Below are 20,214 nucleotides of genomic sequence, written 5' to 3'. Positions count from 1 at the left end.
TCTGGAGCCACTTCCTAGCTTAAGTTGACGTGAACGACCTCTCAGCATCTCCATTCCATAAGGTAACACTCTGAATTTAGGCATTCAAGATCTTTACATATGACTGTATGGCTGTGTCCAAGAGCCTTATATGCAGATTATAAAGCTGGCCAAGGTTACTAAAGATAGTCACAGCCTATATCCTTTGTCCAGTCTTTCTCCTACTCTAAGAAAAGAGAAAGAGAAATAAAGAATACGAAAATTGTCACTAGCTTTAGATGAATATGGCGTGAATGTAACATAATTAAGCCATTCAGAAATCCCTTCCTATTGCCTTTCAACTATTAGAATTGCAGGGCTTGATTATTTTACATTGTAACTCGAATTGTTCTGAGGTTTCATAATACTGTCCTTCTACTCTTGGCTGATTTTCACAAATCACTTTAGTGGAGGTTTCCTTTTATTCCAGAAATGCTGCTAGTCCCAGTTCTTATGTAACCAGTGAACATGTAACATTTGTTACGCGCTGCCTAAATCATGATTTCATCACTGCTAATTGAGGTATTGTCCTCTTTACTCATTCTTGAAAACAGAATTCATTAGATATCATTTAACATTAAGATGGTGGTAGTAATAGTTGCGTTTTTAGTAATTTTAGGTAAGGATCATTGCAAATCATTAGCCTAACCAGATTTTACAAAACATTTTTAAGTAACTCATGTTCAATAAAAAAAAATAAACTTTTCTGAGTTATCATTTTAAAGGCTAAAATATCATAATATAAGAAAACATTGCACACCATAAACACCTACAGAAAAGCACATTAATGAAATTACACTAAAGGGAAATTGTCATATGGCTGTGACGATGCACTAACGCTGATGTAAATCTGAGTATAATAAAAAGTCCGATGTGACTTCTTTAAGAAGGCTTTGGTCCATCTTATTTGGCTGGCAGTAGTTCCAAAGCTATAAGTCGTAAAAGTTAAATTGAACTAGAGCCATAATTACAAGTGCTCTGGGCAATTCCGACTCTGAAAGTCATGTGGCTACATTGTAGCTGAAATTTATGAACTGCCCTACATTACATTTATTCTGTAAAGAATATGTTCTTGCGTTCCAAATTAATCTGACATAAAATGCCATAGTAATGACTGCAAATGTAAGTTTGAACTAATCCTGGAATTCATAGCACTTTCCAGTGTTTTAACCCTTTCATAGAGACGAGCAGTTTAAGAATAGCCCTGAGAATTTGGTGGATCTTCCATTTTCATTTTGTTTCCAGACAAATACGAAAAACTTTTATTTTCCTCCTTTGCTCCATATTTCCTTCTAGAAATCTATTTTCATTGTAGAGGCAACTGAATGAGTATATACAGCACAACCAGTCCAGTAATTTGAACTACTTACGTAAAGCTACGACAACGAATAGTGATAATGGATGTCACGCTTCCTGGTGTCTGAAGTTAAAGTATTAACATGATTATGTGAAAGAGAAAGTGTAACTCCAAAATTAGCTTTACTCATGGGTCCGCTTCAGTGGAAAAAAAAAAAAAAGTCGCTTGGTGCGTATCTCCAACTGATCTATCAAAAGTGATTGAGGAAGCACAAAAAAAAAAAAAAAAAAAACTAATATAGTGGCCCCTTATGACCCGTTATATGCAGGTGACCATGTGTCACATGCAGAATCAAGGATTGTAGAAATGCCCGAAGAATGGAAGAGTGGAATGTTAACATTACGAGGCATATGGTAAGTTGGTAACCAGTAAGGAAACAAAAGTAGTGCAGTGGGAAGTTTCTTGGTGTTACCTGAGAAGCGTCGAAGAAGTCTGGAAGTGCTCAGGACTGACAAAATAATAATAATAGATAAACGCCCTAACGAATGAGATGCCCAAAATATTATGAGAATAATTACAAAGATATTATCATTATTGATATGGTTTCGTATACTTTTAAGCCCAAATCAGTTTGAGATATACTCTATATGAAAACTTTGCTGATACTAGCATAGGTAAATATTTCCTTGACATTAGCCTTATTATTATCATTATTGTCGTATGTGTACTTATGGGAAAAGGAATCATTAAAGGAAATTATAAGATACTGAAGTAAAATAAAGGAAAAATAATTAATACTTTGATGAACTTTGCAGTTGAATTAATCCCAGAAAAAATAGATGAAGATAGGCCAAATGAAACTCCAGAAAACATCAAATGCTGATGAGAAGGAGACCGACTAACAGAAAAAAATTCTTTGAAGATTAGTTTCAAGCTTCCATAGATTACATTCTCACAAATTCTGGTTGATTCTCATTACTATAAATTAAGCACACAAAAAAATCCCACCTGTGCTAATCAATGCTATAATCATGGTAAGCTTTGACCTTTTAAACAGTTCCTTTAAACTTTCTACCATCCTATTTGTTGTACTTGAGTATATTTTCTCAATGCTATTTTATCTTTTTGATAAATTTTCTCCCATTTTCACTTTGCTTTCTCAAGAGATCTTTTAATATTAGTATGTTAGCTATATTACTCTATCTTCCGAATATGGCCGCTGCACGAATTCGTTCCGAATACTGTTGTGTTCTGAGCAACAAAGTAGGAAATGTTCCAGATTTTCCATTTTTTCTTCGTAATATAAGCGTCTAGTGTCTTCCCTCTTTGATCTTTTCCTATTTAACTCAAGTGTGTTCATGTAATCGGTCTTTTACATTACAGGTTATAGTTGTTGTTATAGTAGTAGTAGTATATGTCTTTGTAAAGGCGCCTCAGCTGCCAGTGCGTTGTTTCCTAGTTATGGATATGCCCTTCCTTTATTTCTGTTGTTTTTCATCACATACGATAAAAAATTCCCTATTCCTTTTCAATGGGATTTTCAGTGAATACAAAAATCACAGCTGTGTTATTTGTTTTCTATTCTTGTATTCCTTATCATTTATGTAGCGTTTTGTTTGCTTGCCGTTCACTTGAATACCGATTCCTGAAAATAACAAAGCGAAGAACATTGTTTACATGTTGAACCAGAGATTTCGCACCGGGATCTTTGCAATTGCAAGTTACAAAGTGGCTGCCTTAGGCAAGTGAGCCACCTTAACGTAAGGGCTGCAGCAATGTCTGAAGCAGGTAATTGACCGTTATTAATACTTCTTAATATTACAACTAGGCTAGGATTTGTTTTGTATTAGCCTACCTAGCTAGCTAGTAAATTGTTTTTGTGTCAATCATCAACGAAAAACAATATAGTATTTTTGTATAGGCTAACTAGCATACCCCCCTAAGCTTCGCCTAGGCAAGGAACTATTATAGTTACAACATATAAAAACCTGGGTAACTGCAGGACAACGGGATCAGGCTCTATAAATAGGGTAAACGACCGATCGGTGATATAGCGGCCACCTCTCTCGGACCGCGGCCACTTCCCGAAAAACTGCATAAATTATGCTGTTATAGTAGTAGGTATATTTCGTAATTTAGGAGGAAACACTGACTTTGAGAGGAGCGTAGAGGTCTTGGTGAGCTGCCTGGATGGGCCACAACTCTTGACTGATGCTCGTGGCAGCAAATTCAAGTACTTTTTTGGGAAGGCGGCCACTATGTTGCCGTTCAGTTGTTTACCCTAACGACAATCGGAAGCTTAGGCTAGTCCATGTTTACAATGTTTAATGTTATTTGGAGGGAAGGGGAGGGAGGGGAGACCTACCTAGGCCTATAGGCCCAATACTCCCTTCCCGCCCACGAATATGAAAGCCACTAGAGACTGGGGTGTCAAAAGTATTTTGCCATGTTTAGTACTAGCTAGGTAGGCCTGGGGGTTTAATTACAGTCGACCAACAAAATATATAACAATAAATCCTTAATAAGCAACCAAAATACTGTAGTTATAGTCAATTTCCAAGGAAATACCTGATGCGACGCAGTTACTTATATCTAATAGTTGGGATTGTAGATTAAACTACTACCTAGGTATATCTAGACTGCCAGGAGACACAGTGTCACCGAACCTAACCTACTAGGTATCTTAATATCAGACACTAGTATTCCAAGTCAAGACTAACACTTGATGGGGATGGCTGTAGGGCAGTCAATAGGGTAAACAACCGCGGACGATTCATTGTCATCGCGCTGGCAAGGCCTTATTCACTCTATATTTAATTGGTTAAACAAGAATACAATTACAACTTTAAGCATATATACCATTCAAAAGATTGAAGTTTCGTCAACATAATGTGATATATGAAAGCCCCATACGAACTAAAATAAGTATGTGAGCTCTTTGTAAAATATGTTTTCAAGGTGGTTTTGAAATCCAATAAGGCAGCAATCGTGTGGCTGGCCGGTCTAACCACAGGCAATCCACCATCTTTCCCAGCCTTCCCAGCACTCATTTGATCAATGTTAGTGTATAGGTATATGTTACGTTTATTGATCTTACTCAAGATTGCAGTTGTAATCAGGACAGTAAAACAACATTTCGTTGCCTATATTAGTGAAAGTATGAAACTTTTTATTCCCGGGGTCATGGTTTGAACTGAATTCATTTTTACCTTGTAATCGGTGGTTTTATCCTTACTGCCATCACAACTGAAACTCCACAGTGCTTATTTGATTGTAATTATACACATTTTGGTCTTAATTCACTCCACATTGCACTTGAACCACGTTGCTGTTCCTGGTTCCTAAGCACTCACTCCGCAAACACAGTTACGAGCAGCAGATGACTACACTCTTTATGAGGTGCAAAGCTTTATTCCCTTAATTGTTTACTTTACTCATTATTTAGTTTAACTTTACTTCAAAATGTTTATTTAATTCACTCTTTATGAGGTGTAAAGCTTTATTCCCTTAATTGTTTACTTTACTCATTATTTAGTTTAACTTTACTTCAAAATGTTTATTTAATTCATGTCTATTATCCCTTTTTTGCAACCAAATTAACCCTGAAAAATTACAGATATTTCTGAAGTACGAGCAGACGACGGCAAAAAGACTCATTGTTGCCAATCTAGTGGAGCTTCACCCATACGCTGATGCATTTACAAACTGTTTCCATGAATTCTAGTTGTCATAGTAATGCAGTAACGATAAAATTGCTGTAATATGTATATATACTACAAATAGATATGCTAATTTCACTTATTTCCCTGGTTTTGTGTAAGTCTTATACCCATTTTGGAGGGTATAAGAGTGCAAAACGACGCAAAGAATGCCATAGTCCCCTTGAATAAGTACGAATAAGTGCTGGTTAGAGGTCAGGTTACGATTGTTGTGATGAAAGTGCCCTAGCGTCTATGGGTACAAGTGGTGTGCAGATTTAGCTCAGGAAATGGGAAGTTTGTTGACACAAGCGACTCCACAAACATCGAGATGGCGTCAATCTTCAAAATATTTGTTGGAGTTGTAAGAAAATTTCGCGAAAGTTTTTGGGTTGTGTGGGCACTGCGTTGGTCACCCTTTTCATTATCCTCTGTTTAAATCTTAAAATATGGCCTTAATTTCTGGCCTTAATTTCTAACTTTGGAGAAAATACTTACTTTGAAAGAAGAGTAGAGGTCTTGAGATCCTGTTATCACCACCAACAACTCATGACTGATGACCATCTCTGGTGTCAGGACGTGTTAAAGTACTTTTTCAGAGGGTAGCCAAAACCTCGGTAGTCGGTGAGTTGTCCAGTCCACTCGGTTGTTTACCCTAATTAGTATTTGTTGTAGCCTAGGTCATGGGAGTAAAAGGTCCCAAGTTAGATTGCATGCAGGCCTAGCTTAGCCTATAGGAATTCTTACACAATTAATTAAGTAGGCCTAGCCCAAGTCTAGTCTAGTGTTAGTGAAATTTTTTTAGTGATTAGCCTAGGTTGTGATGCACCTTTGCTGAAGATTTCCAAGAGACAAGTCAGTCTTGTAAGTTTTTGAGAAATTTAAATTGTGTTTCTTTGCCTTTAAAGCCTGCAGGGATTTTTGTTTGGGCACAAATTATAACTTGTTTGCCTTGATATGATGCTTTATTTATTGCTATTACTTTTAAATTGTGTGATAAAATTTACTGCTATCTCTTTTACATAATAACTGTATTTGATTTTTCAAATGCAGGAAAACCATGACAATGATATGTGGCTGAAATGCTGACATTCCTCAGTGGTATAATAAACACTTAACCCCCGCAAGACGCGGTAAATTTGAATGGCGGGTGGTACTACGTAGCTAAAATTGATACGCTGATCCGCACGGGTTGGGCTGCACAATTAATTAATTGTAGTTTATTGTTAATATCTTCTTTATTACTTACTATTTTCACTTCAAATAAATTGCAAGTTCAAGGCAGAACCTTTCTATATGAAATGGACACCTTTTAAATTGTATTATTCCCTTCTCTATATTTTTTTCTAGATTTTCCTTTAATATCCAAAATTTGGTCAATATTCTCAGCGTTAATGAAGACAAATTTTGTATCCTAATTTCATAAATTACTGCTTGATCAATTTACGTAAACTCAATGCTATATAATCCAAATTTACTTGTCATTCAGGGGAAAGCAAAAGCAGATGGATATACAACATTTTCAGAACATTTTTAGAGTATAATTCATAAACTACTCAACACACTGGCACTAAACTCAAAACATCTCTGAACGTATGTGAAATATGCCTTGTTCAGTAAACACAGCACAAACAAGTATTAATTATATATATATATATATATATATATATATATATATATATATATATATATATATATATATATATATATATATATATGTACATTATTTATATATGTGGATATATATATATCTATATATATATATATATATAATATATATATATATATATATATATATATATATAGATATATATATATATATGAATGTTGAGTGCATGCACATGTTCATTATATATCTACATGTGATACAGTATACTAAACAAAAGAAAAGGAAAAAATATATGTTCATCCATAAGTCGGTACTTACTCTAGTTCTTATGATATGAAGCAAAGCATGCAGCACAAAGCCCAACATCACATTTTTGGTATTCCCAAGTAGAGTGTACGTTTTTATTCAATATCAGCATGTAATAATTACGAAAAATAAGATTTATGATAAAGATTATCACTCGCCAAACCAAGACGCCAACCATGATATCTCAATGTACATTCGAAAAATTATTAGCTTTTGCTACAAATTCACTTACATGATATACGAATTATTCCATTACTGGTAATTCCTGTTATCACTTAAAACTTGTTTTATCATTCTATCATGTCTTTATCCCATATAAACCTGTAATAATTACAAAAATAACGATAGAGATAGTAGTTATCGAAAGCCGGTCACGAAACACTCAAAACCAACGCCGAGACTGAAGTTTTACCGGGAATTTTTGCTTTTTTCCCACGTCATAAACCTTTTAACCAATTAAGTAACGGGATTCTAATGATGTCATTGTGATGTAATAAACATTTAGCCAATGACACTCAAGTATTGATACGGCATCATAGAGCACGGTACTGGTGTAAGAAATCTGTCTCTAAAAGTATTGGCGCGCGGTTCAAATCGGGCCACTAAAGTGGTCTCAGCGTCGGGAGTTGGAAAGCCAGAAAAGTGGCTCCTCGTCTTTATGGGGGTTAATGATTTTTTTGGACAGTATCTCCCATCTAAGGAACTAATCTCTCTGTTGCTGAAGGAGTAAGTTTCACTGTTTAGTGAGCATGTTGGTGAGATTCCCAAAGGCACAACCTCTCACTCACCTGCTGCTGATCAAACCACCCCCAGCCCCTCACTCATCTGCTGCTTATTAACTACCTTGTTACCTAGCTAGGACCAACTTTTACTGGAGGTATAGGTATTCTTAAAAAAAACTCATTTGTTGAGGTATAGAAAAAATGCTCTACCATTAAGTTAAACACCTGAGAAACATTTACACATCAGTCAGTTGCAGCTTCACCTAAGAAGTCAGCCAAGTTAGTGGTATACCTTGGGTCATCACTGATGAAATGTACAGCATATTAGACAGCATATAGAACGTCTAACTGTAAAGAGTTTTTATACATTTATTGTATTGCAAGTGTGATTTAAATTGCAGAAGTGACTGATATAAATGTGTAATATATAAATTTAATTTTTTTGTATGAAATGAGAATTAGATACAATAGGTTTATTATGTATCAAGTAAGGTTCAGTATTTGAAAGGTTACTATGATAGAAAAATTTCAAACTTAATACGAAATCTTCTCTAGATTTTATGGCTAGGAAAATGTAACTATATATGATTAGCATTTAATATTCATTTGAAAGACTACTAGGTAGCATAGTCCATTCTGTCCTATTTACCCTGATGATGGTAATTAACAAAGCAATGTGCTTACTTGGATATGATAACTTTTGAATTCTTAGTAATATAGGAATAAATGGAGAAATAAGTTAGGATAAGACTGACTTTTGGGAAAGAATCTTTATGTATTCTGCATTTATTTTAAAGGTTCTTATGCATTTAAATTTGCAGATGAAGCTGTTCAGATCTATGAATTGAAGGATGCGAGACCATCACCTGACCCCATTCACTCATATACTTCATCTCTAAAAGGAGTTCCTTTAATAATAGATAATGGTAAGTGTTCAAGATAAAGTTAGTAGTGTTTATGATCTATATATGAAATGTTACAGTGTGTACTATGTTGATTATATAGGCTATGTTATTTTGGGTAATGTACTCCAGTTGTCCTAAGATCATTTTGTGATGAATGGCTTTGTGTTTCGTACCTTAAGACTAACTATTCAACTTGGGTGAAAAACATATTAATATATATATGTAGTGGTGCCTTGTTAGTTTAATTTAATCCATTCCAAGTATAAAATAAATTTTTCCATAAGGATTATTGTAAATTGGATTATTAGTACCAAGTAAAGCATTTTAACTCCAGTTTAACATGCCTAGCACTTCAGAAATTATTCATAAAACTCTAACAAAATGTATAGATGAGATTAATGCAAATTTAATCTCAATTTAGCTTTACTATATTATGGAGAGTTAGTACCAAATTCAATTACTATTTCCAGCTTGTACTGAGAAATACTCCTGCATAAATGAAAACTAGTTTGTATACCTAGGAAAAATACAAATTAGAATTTTGTGTTTTTTCAAATGCTAATATCCTTGTAAGATTAATTGTAACATCCTTTAATATGATAAGATATTGCTATAGTGTTATAGTAAAAGGAAAAATGCAGTTGGAAATGGAAGATTTAGGAAATTTTTCAAACACATTAACCCAACAATAGTTGTTTTGTACATGAACTTTCCTGTCAGATATATACTTAGCTATACGTCTCTGACGTCACGACAGAATTCAAAACTCGCGGCACACGCGACAGGTAGGTCAGGTGATCTACCTTACCCGCCGCTGGGTGGCGGCCTGTAAGAACCAATCTCCCTTTCCAGCCAGAATTTTTCTGTCGCCGGTGGACGACTACACCTGTGGTTGTTACCTCCTGACAGCTTTATTCAATTCTCGTTGCCGTGGATTTATTTGGACTGACTTTCGGTGAAGTACCTGATCTTGTTGGCTTGGCATACGCATTTGTGGATTGTTTTTTGGATATTGATTTGGATTTTTCTTTGATTTCGAGATGTCTGAGTTAGAGGTTAAGAAATCTTCTATGTTTAGGGTGTGCTCTATGGATGAATGCAAGGTGAGACTACCGAAAGCTACGGTAGATCCTCACACAGTTTGCTTTAAGTGTAGAGGGAAAGAATGTTCTTTTGTTGAACCCGTGTAATGAGTGTGAGAAGTTGGATGAGGGTGAATGGAAGGCTCTTCTCCTACTTGAGGAAGTTAGAGAAAGACAGGGTGAGAAATGGCTTCGTCTAGGAGTTCTAGTAAGTCTCGTATTAGCGAGGTAGAAGAAAATCCTGTTGTAGCATTAGAACCTTCTCCAGTTTCAGCTCCTGCGCCCTGCATCGAACCTAAGGATACGACTACTGAAGTGGCAACCATGAGAGCCACGATCCTTAGCATGGAAAAGAAGATTCGTTCGTTGCAAGGTAAGAGTAGTGAAGGTGAATTGTGCAGTGACCCCAGTGCAGTGGAGGGTGCGTCTGATCGGCTCCTTAATGCTTCAGGCCTAGACCTCTTCCAGACTCCCAGTCCCAGTGGAGGAGGAAAGTCAACAGCCGCAGGAAGGTTAGGGAGAACTCCCACCGATCAGGCGTCCCCTCGGTAGATCCTGATGCTCGTACCCAGGCTGCCCTTGTTCGCGCGAAGAAGGAGGTATTGCGCCAATGCTTCTCTTCTTCTTCCTCACCTTCGCCTAGAAGAGGATGGAGCGCCTCGGATCTTCGCGACCGCTGAAGAGAGCCTGGAAGGCTCCTGGCGCCTTTCCTTCCAGCCCGGAAGTTTTTCCAGAAGAGCCGGAAGTAGAGATCAAGAAACCCAGGAGGGAGCAGGAGTTCTCGCCTCATAGTAGGCTTCGACCTCTTCTCCGGTGGAGGATTTTGCAAGATCTCCAGCTCGAATTCTTGCTGGACTGCAAGCGCAGATTTCGGCTCTGGCGGGCTCCTTGGCAGGAGGAAGCGCGTCGGAAAGACGTCTCTTCTCCTGTCAAGAAAGTCTAGGATTCCTTCGCCTGTGTTTACCGTCTCAGTCAGAGTCGGTTCTCTCTCCTGTATCAGCGGATGGAAGGAGGCGCTCTTTCCCTCGGCAGGCGCTTGTCGTCTTCCAGGCGTCAATCGCCCAAGAAGCTTTCTCCTGGTGACTACATCTCTCCAGTAGGAAGGGATCTAGCGCCTAGTAGGCGGTCCTTCTAAAGACGGCGTACAGCCTCGTCTTCTCGCTCATTTCCGAAGATCCTTCATTCTCCGGATAAGAGAGCCTACTCTTTGATGGATTCGTCAAGAGACAGGATCTCGCCTTTTGTTAGGCTCCTTGAGCCTAGTAGGCGCTACTCCCCAAGTAGACGCTCTCCCCCGCTCCCAAGCGTGGTGCGAGGATAGGCGCTTTTCTCCTGATAGGCGCGGCTCTCCTTTTAGCCGCTCTGTTCAGGACAGGCGTGTAGAGCCTGAAAGATATGTCTCTTCTGGGAGACTACCTTTTGAAGAGACACACAAGTCTGGATCGAAGTTTGTGGAGCATGGTAGATGCCGGTCTCCTAGTAGGCGACCTTCTCCAGGGTTTCGCTCTCCTGTAAGTAGGCGCCTAGAGCCTAGTAGGCGTTCGCCTCATGGTAGGCGCAGCTCGCCTGGCAGCCACTCTCCTTTGAACAGGCGCATGGATCCTGAGAAGCGCCTTGAGCATAGTAGGCTCTCCTCTCCTAGCAGGCGCTCCCCTTTGGAAGCCCGGAATTCTAGGAGTAGGATTAAGGATCAAAGAGCACGCACTCATCAGAGTAGGAAGGACTCATTCGAGAGGAGCTCTCCAGAAACTTTGGCTTCCCCTGATAGGCGCCAGTCTGCTACTAGACACTCTCTGGACAGGCGCACTTCTTTAGAGAAGGCTAACTGCCCCTCGTAAAGAAGCGGAGGGTTCTTCAGTGGATGAAGTTGAACCTTCAGAGAGGATTTGGTGAAGGACTCGTACAGTTTCGTCCTATAAGATCCTACAGATCTCCTTCTTCAAGAGTTTTGGAGACTCCCGCTTACTCCCGTCGCTCCTCCGTCTCCTCTCTCTTTATTCTCGACTTCGAAGAAGACGAAAGTTTCCTCTGTGTGAAGATGAACCGCCAACCATCTCAATGAAGAAGGCTTTGAGAGGTTTTTTGGTGATTGGCTGCTTTCTAAGGAAGAGAAAGGGAAGACTGTGTTTTCTTTCCCTCCTTCCAAGCTTACGGGCAGACTGGGATTTTTGGTACAAGTCTGGAGAACCCTAGGCCTGGGTCTTCCTTCATCGGCGGATGCGGACTTCTTCTTCTCTGGTAGATGCAGCACGACGCTCGGCTCTTTTGTCTGCTAAGACTACCTGGGCTATGAACGAGCTTGACCACCTGCTGAAGGGAATGTTTAGAGTCTTGGAAGTCTTCAACTTCCTTGACTGGTCTTTGGGGTCTTGGCTAAGAAGACTCAGAACCCGGATGCTATTTCGCCAGAAAGATCTCAACAGTGTTCTAACGTGCATTGATAAAGCAGTTAGAGAGGATCGAGCGAAATAGCCTCCCTGTTTGGAGCAGGGATCCTTAAGAAGAGATCAGTCTTCTGCTCTTTTCTGACTAAGTCTGTTTCGCATGCCCAAAGAGCCTCTCTTCTGTATTCGCAGCTCTCGCCTCTGCTATTTCCGAAGAAGATAATACAGGACATCTCAGGATCTATCTCTGCGAAGGCGACTCAGGACATGCTCGCGCAGTCGGCAACGGAAGCCTAGGACCTCCTTCCAGACGAAGACGAAGAAGGAGACTCCAGCTAGACAGGAGCCCTTTCGAGGGGGCCCTCCTTCTAGAGCCTCTACCTCGAGAGGTAATAGACCTTTCAAGAGAGGTAGATCCTTCTCACGGCTCTGTCAGAGCTAAGAAGTAGGGAAGTAGTCCTCCAAACACCAGTAGGTGCCAGACTTCTAAGATTCTCGAAGCCTGGGCAAAGAGAGGAGCGGACAACTGGTCCCTCTCGATTATCCGGAAAGGATATCTGATTCCTTTACGGAAAGACCACCGTTGACAACGACTCCGAGGAGTTGGTGGCCAGGTACAGGGATCCCATCATGAGCCTGCTTTAACACAAGCAGTGGAACAATGTTCGAGAAAAGAGGCTATAGAGCTAGTGAGCGACCCTTGCTCAGCGGGCTTTTACAACCGCCTTTTTCTAGTTCTAAAAGCCTCAGGAGGATGGAGGACCGGTTCTGGATGTAAGCGCCCTGATTTCTTTGTAGAAAAGAGGAAGTTCGCCATGGAGACGACATCCTCAGTGTTGGCGGCCCTTCGGCCAGGGGACTGGATGGTGTCCCTAGATCTTCAGGACGCTTACTTCCATGTGCCTATCCATCCTTCTTCAAGGAAATACCTCAGGTTCATGATGGGAGGGGAAGGATATTCCAGTTCAGGGCTTTGTGCTTCGGCCTTTCAACAGCCCCTCAGGTCTTCACAGGACTAATGAAAATGTAGCAAGATGGCTACATTTGGAGGGAGTCAGAGTGTCCCTTTACTTGGACGACTGGCTAATCAGAGCCCAAGTCGCAGAAAAGATGTTTGGAGGACCTACAAAAGACCCTTTTCATGGCAAGTTCTCTGGGACTTTTGGTGAACTTTCAAAAGTCTCAGTTGATCCCCAGTCAAGATCGTATCTATCTGGGGATTCGGATGGCTTCTCTGGATTTTTCGGACTTTTCCGTCTCCAGAACGGATAGCCCGAGGATCAGAGAAAGTCAAAGCCTTCCTAGAGAAAGAAGTATGCACAGCGAGGGAGTGGATGAGTTGTTGGGGACACTCTCCTCGTTGGAGCAATTCCTTTCTCTAGGAAGGTTGCACCTCAGACCTCTCCAGTTTCTTTCTACATCGAAACTGGAGGTGTCGTTCGCAAAACCTAGAGTTCTCCTTCGAGATCTCAAGGGAAATCAAGAAGGACCTCTCTTGGTGGGCCAACCCTCTCAGGTTTGCAGAAGGGATGTCCCTTCACATTCTGAACCCCAACCAAGTGTTGTATTCCGACGCCTCGGAAACAGGTTGGGAGCAACGCTCGGCTCAAGAGAAGTGTCAGGTTTGAATTTTGGCCTAGCCTAACTCCTTTCTTTCTCTATAAAAATGAATAATCTACCCACCTGTACGCTTTCTCCAACTCCAGTACACTCCAGAAATCACCTTTAAAACACCAGCACCACAAGACTTACGACCCAAAAACAACTCCTACCAGACAGAGAGCTCTCCCCCCCTACCAACCACACCCACCAACACGTGCTTTCTACTCCCCCGTGTTATTGTTTACATCCTGCCGACGCCGCCATCTTGTCTATGACGTCACGCCTATGACGTCACAACACAACTTAAATACATCAACAGACACCTTCTAGAATCTACCACATGTTGTCTATATATAGGACACCCACCATATTTCAACAATGCTAAAATACCCATAACAATTATACAATATATAATCACACTTATCTATACCCATAACAATTATACAATATATAATCACACTTATCTCTTTCTCCCTCCCCTCCGACTGTTTCCTAACCTATATTCCCCTCTTAAATTTCCTTCGTCTCCAACTCTTTTACCCTCTACATAATTTCTAATACATTCCCCTGAAACTCCTGCTTTAGTTAATACATCAGCACTTGCTCCTTTCCTTTTGTACCATCTCACCTCCTTTATTTCCCCGGATTCAATGGTTTTCCCTTATTGCAGCAATATCTATTTTTAATCTCTTGCTACTTACACCAGTGCTCGATTTGATGGCGGTCATTAGTGTTTTACTATCAGTGTTAACCAAGGCTTCTAAATTTCTCCCTCCTACTACCTCTTCCCACAAATGCTTGAAATATATCAATCCTTCTACAGCTTCCCCAACACTCAGGGCTTCAGCCTCAATGGTGGATTTGCCACTCTCCTGGATTTCCTAGACTTCCACCATAGGGGACTTCTCCTCTTCCCATCCGTCAAAGAAATAATATAACCCAGTTGAGTATGGCCATCTTCTATGTTTCCAAATGAAGCGTCTGCATAGGCTTCCCAATAAACCCTTTCTTCTTCCATCTCACTTATTGTAACTTCGCCCATCATGCTCTTAGTTTTTCTCACAATTTTAATAAGTTTCTTCATATCCTGAGTTGTTCCTTCTTTAAATGCTTTACTTAATTCGCTAATATCATATGATATTTCTGGCATCGTGTGTAGTGATACCCAATTCAGCTGTCCTACCACTGATCTGTACTCTGTTAACTCTTTTTGTTCTAGCACTCTATACCCTAGTATATCTTCTAGCCTCTGGTTCTCTTATGGAATTTATATACTGCCACTGATTAAGGGAAAATCTATTCTCCTTCTGCTCTATTACTACTCCTATATACTTGAACCTTTTACTCTCTTGTTCTCCTACTTGCAATTTCCCTTTCAATCTCCCAATCGTTTCCTTTAAGAATCCTTCAGTTCCTCCGTAGCAAAAATCATCTACGTGTGTACACAAAATGCCTTCCAATTTATTGTTCTTTTTCCAAAAGAATATATTAGGTTCTAGTCTACTTCTCTCACCTTGAAGCTCCTTCACTACTTTCACCACTTTACAATACCATGCTTTTGCTGCATCCTTGAGCCCATAGACTGTTTTCTTCAACTTCCATAATCCCCTCCAACCATCTTCCCTTGGTGGCTTCAAGTACACTTCTCTTTGTATCTCGTCACCTTGTAAATATGCAGTTTTGACATCCAATGTATAACAATTCCAATTTTTCACCTTTATTATGGTTAGACAGAATTTTAAAATTTCAGCATTGCATGTGGGAGCATCCTTTTCCCACTCAGCATTTCTTCTTCAAACCCTCTAGCTACCAATCTTGCTTTTACATATCCTTTCCCCCCCTTTTATCTTTTCAGTTACTATCCATCTTGTAGATTATAGCTTTTTTGTCCAACATCATTTACCTCCTCATATACCTGGTTATCTCTCCAACTTAGAAGTTCTTTTTCTTTAGCTTCCATTATGCTTCTATTTTCAAATCCCAGCAACACCTCCTCTTCATCTTCATTTTTTCTACCTGACTATAATCCCTCAAGTTAACCCACCCTTTGTCACCTGACTGTGATCTCGTATATTGTACGAATCAGCCCATGCTTGGCTTGATCTTTTTCCTGCAAGACCTAAAATAGTCCATTCTTCTACTTGTCCTGTATCATTGTTTATAGCCTAACTAACTCTATTTCCCTTTTTGAATTTGGTATCTCTTCATTAACTCGCTTTCTATTGACCCACTTTGCCCGTTATCTTCCACTGTTTCCTCTATCACCTCTCTTTCTATCGTCTTCTGTGTCTGCATTCCTTCTCTCACCCATTATCTCCTCTCCTTCCAGCAATCTACTTTCCCTTCATTTGGGCCATCTGACCTACCTTTCACCCCATGGGATTTATCTATTCTAGCCGATATCTCTTCTGTATCTGGTGATCGTCGTTGAATCCTTGTCACATGATCCTAGCTACTTCTCTTAAAGAATCCCCATGTTTTGACTATTATTGTTTTCCCCGATACTCCCACTACCTGAGCAGGTCCTCCTCCATTCATTTTCATTTTCCCTCTTATAGAATACCTCATCTCCTACCACTGCTTCTTCAAATTTATGTTCTCTGATGTTTTTGTTTAGCGCTATTCTTATTTTATTACAGGACTCATTTTTTATAAATGCTTCTCTGGCCTTGTGCATTGCATTCAGTGTGTCCCTTACCATACCCTCTTATCCCTTTTCTCTGCTTGCAGGACTAGAACTTTTCTTCTCTTCTATCTCCTCCCACATCCATCGCTACGACTTCATTGAACGTTTTACTCCAAGAAAAGCCTACTACCGGTTTGGCGGGTTTTCTTTTGTATTTTTTACAAACTCACAATTTTTAATCAGTTCCGTTAGTAACTTTCTTATTTCCTCTTTTTCTTTTCGATTAACCCATTACTCCATTGTGCTTCCTCTGTTAGCTTCCATATTTTATCTCCACTTCCATGACCAAACTGTAAATGTAATTTCTTCATTGTGTTCTTAATTTCCCTCGGATTCTTTCCCTTCCAACCCTCCAGTAATAATTCTTCTACCTTCCTCCTCCTTATAGGCACTCTTAAATGACCCTGTTCGTCTTCTCTTAACTCTACTTTCATTCCCCCTAATACTTCTACTATGACACATTTTCTTTCAAATTTAGGGTCATACCCATTTTACTCATGGTTTGCTTACCTATCAGCCAGGGTATATCACCTTGCAGAATTTCCGTCTTCAAATAAAACTTTCTGTTTTTTAGTATCACAGGTATTTCTATTATTCCTCTGGACTTATAAGATGTCTCACCAAAATTAAATTAAACACTTTATTAGACTCTGTCCTAGTGTCCCTCATTCTCCTCAACTCTTCCTGACTCAAATCCATGACAATACGTGCTAGTCACAATTCCCCGCAAACTGTTGATTTACACCCTGTGTCCAAAATTGCATCAACCACCTCCCATGATGCTTCCACTATTTTATTAACTTCTCCTACATAAACCTCTTCTTCTTCTGTCCCATTTTCTGTTTTTACCTTATTTTCTTCTAGTCTTGTTTCAGTTTTCTTCCTATTATGAAAATTCTGAGGACAATCCCTAGCCCAATGCCATTCTGAGCTGCATATTGCATCATACTGTTACCTTCCCTTCTTTGTTTATAGGATTTCTACCACCCCCTTCCTCGGTTCCATCTTCCCCGATATCTTTGGTTTTCCCTCCCTCTCCCAGAACTGGCATTGCCTTTCTGACGAACCCCACCATTCCCGTTTCCTCTTTAGTCCCTAATCCCTCAAATAGTCTTTTCATTGTTTGCGACACTGTTCCGTACTCTAGCTTTTCTTGCCCACAAGCCGATAATACCATTTGTTTTTTGATTTTCCGTGAGATTTGCTTGCTCTATTACATGATACCCCTTGACTTCGCCTTCAAGCGCGCCTTTCCCCATTGCTCTTTCACACTCAGATGCTGCCTTCTCGTATCTAATTAAATAGTCCGCCATATTTTCACTAGATTCTCTTCTTATTAGAAGGTATCTTTTTATTCTACCGTAATTCTCCATTACCGAGTCTTTTAGATAGGCTTTATCTAGTTTCTCTAGGATTAACTTTGGACCCTCTGTACCAGTAAGTTTATCTTTATCTAATGCTTCCACTAGCTCTCTGGCTTTCCCTTTTAAGCTCATTCTCATTTCTATCGCCGGGTATTTTGTATCTTCTCCATACAACAATAGCCAATCTTCGGCTTGACCTTTCCATTCTTTGTATTCTTCTTGTATCCCGCTAAACCTAGGACATTCCCTTCTCCATCTAGTAGTCTCCCTTTGTTCACTGTCGGATCCAGCATCTTTGATCAACCACGCTCTGCTACCAGTTTGAATTTTGGCCTAGCCTAACTCCTTTCTTTCTCTATAAAAATGAATAATCTACCACCTGTACGCTTTCTCCAACTCCAGTACACTCCAGAAAATCTACCTTAAAACACCAGCACCACAATACTTACGACCAAAAAACAACTCCTACCAGACGAGAGCTCTCCCCTACCAACCACACACCACCAACACGTGCTTTCTACTCCCCCGTGTTATTGTTTACATCCTGCCGACGCCGCCGCCATCTTGTCTATGACGTCACAGCCTATGACGTCACAACACAACTTAATCACTCAAACAGACACCTTCTAGAATCTACCACATGTTGTCTATATATAGGACACCCACCATATTTCAACAATGCATAAAATACCCATAACAATTATACAATATATAATCACACTTATCTATACCCATAACAATTATACAATATATAATCATCAGGCACCTGGAAAAGAAGGAACAGGTGACCTGGCACATCAACAAGGAAGGAGCTGATGGCGGTTTGGCTAGCTTTGAAAGCTTTCGAGCCCCACGTCCTAGCCTCAGCAGTACAGATCAACCGGACAACACCACGGCCCTGGCTTACATCAGGAAGCAGGGGGGACTCACTCTTTCTCCCTGTACGGAGACAGCAAAAGAACCTTCTGCTTTGGGCAGAGCAAAGGAAGATTGTCTCCTTACCAGGTTTCGTACAGGGAGAAAAGAACGTCAGAGCAAGACCTCCTAAGCAGGAAAGATCAAGTCCTGCCTGCAGAGTGGACTCTTCACGAGGATGTTTGCCAGGACCTGTGGAAGCTTTGGGGCAAGCCTCATATAGACCTCTTCGCCACAGCCAAGAATGCGAGGATAGACCAACTACTGCTCTCCGATATCGGACCCGAGGGCAGTGTCGATAGACCGGTTTCTACTATATTGGAAGGGTCTAGAACATGTATGCTTTTCCTCCATTCAAGATACTGGGAGAGACTCTAAAGAAATTTGCAGAATCGGAGGCAGCAAGGATGACGCTGGTAGCCCCGTTCTGGCCCAGCACAAGTATGGTTCACAGAGGTACTGGAATGGTTAGTAGATCTTCCGAGAACATTACCACAGAGGATCGATCTGCTCAGACAACCCCACTCGAGAGGTATCACAAAAACCTCCCCGCTCTAGATCTGACTGGCTTCAGACTGTCAAAAGTTTGGTCAGAACGAGAGGCTTTTCTGCAAGAGTTGCAACGGCTATCGCAGCAGCAAGAGGCCTTCTACCCTTAGAGTCTACCAATCGAAGTGGACGTCTTTCGGCGATGGTGTAGGAACCATCACTTTTCCTCTTCCAGTAACCTCTGTGACCCAAATAGCAACTTCTTACTTTTCCTTAGGGAGAAAGTGGATTGGCGGTATCAACCATTAAAGGCTATCGTAGCGTGCTATCTGCAGTGTTTAGGCACAGAAACTTAAACATTTCAGAAGATAAGGACCTTCATGATCTAATAAGATCGTTTGAAACATCCAGAAGGTTTCTCCAGGGTTCCGAGTTGGAATCTGGATGTAGTGCTACGTTACCTGAGGTCCAAGTAAGTTCGAACCGCCTCAGTCTGCCTCGTTTAGAGACCTCACGAAGAGACAATTTTTCTCATGGCATTGGCTTCCGCAAAGAGGGTTAGTGAACTCCATGCACTAGAATGAAAATGTGGGATTCAGAGGAGATGCAGCTATCTGTTTCGTTCGCTTCCTTCGTTCTTAGCCAAGAACGAGAACCCCTCAAATCCTTGGCATAGGAGCTTTGCAGTACAAGGCTTGTCTGCATTAGTAGGCGAGGAAGCAGAGAGGTCGCTTTGCCCAGTACGAAGTTTAAAATTCTATCTACAGAGAAAGAAAAAACTTAAGGGCAATGATGTCAACCTTTGGTGCTCTGTAAGAGATCCAAGGAGGACTCTTTCGAAGAATGCGCTTTCTTTCTTTTACTCATAAGCCTGGTGAATAAGCGCATTGCGATATGGTGATGAAAGTCAATTCAAAAGTTCTTAAGGTCAAAGCTCATGAGGTAAGAGCTATTGCCACGTCATTGACTTTTAACAAAAACATATCCCTGAGTAATATTATGAAGGCACATTCTGGCGTTGCAACTCAGTCTTTGCAAACCACTATCTGAGAGACGTCAAAATTACGTATAAAGTGCTTCGGGTTAGGCCCGTACGTATCGGCGGATTCGGTGCTGGGGCAGGGAGCTGAGACATAT

General features: G+C 40.3%; 1 protein-coding gene across 2 annotated transcripts in view; it reads left to right on the top strand.

Moving 5' to 3' along the window:
* The first annotated feature begins 2,952 nt into the window (after positions 1–2,952).
* Positions 2,953–20,214, top strand: part of LOC135200826 (actin-related protein 5-like) — a 77,240-nt gene continuing 59,978 nt past the window's right edge. For both annotated transcript variants that reach the window (XM_064229499.1, XM_064229500.1), the window contains exons 1-2: positions 2,953–3,103; positions 8,472–8,576. In XM_064229499.1, the coding sequence (XP_064085569.1) occupies positions 3,091–3,103; positions 8,472–8,576 (118 nt within the window). In that variant the 5' untranslated portion in view covers positions 2,953–3,090. The remainder of the gene's footprint in view (positions 3,104–8,471; positions 8,577–20,214) is intronic.

The sequence above is a fragment of the Macrobrachium nipponense genome, chromosome 27 (genome assembly GCF_015104395.2).
Source record: "Macrobrachium nipponense isolate FS-2020 chromosome 27, ASM1510439v2, whole genome shotgun sequence".
Lineage (NCBI taxonomy): Eukaryota > Metazoa > Arthropoda > Malacostraca > Decapoda > Palaemonidae > Macrobrachium > Macrobrachium nipponense.
Note: the sequence above shows the minus strand (reverse complement) of the source record. Positions and strands in the feature narration are given on the sequence as shown.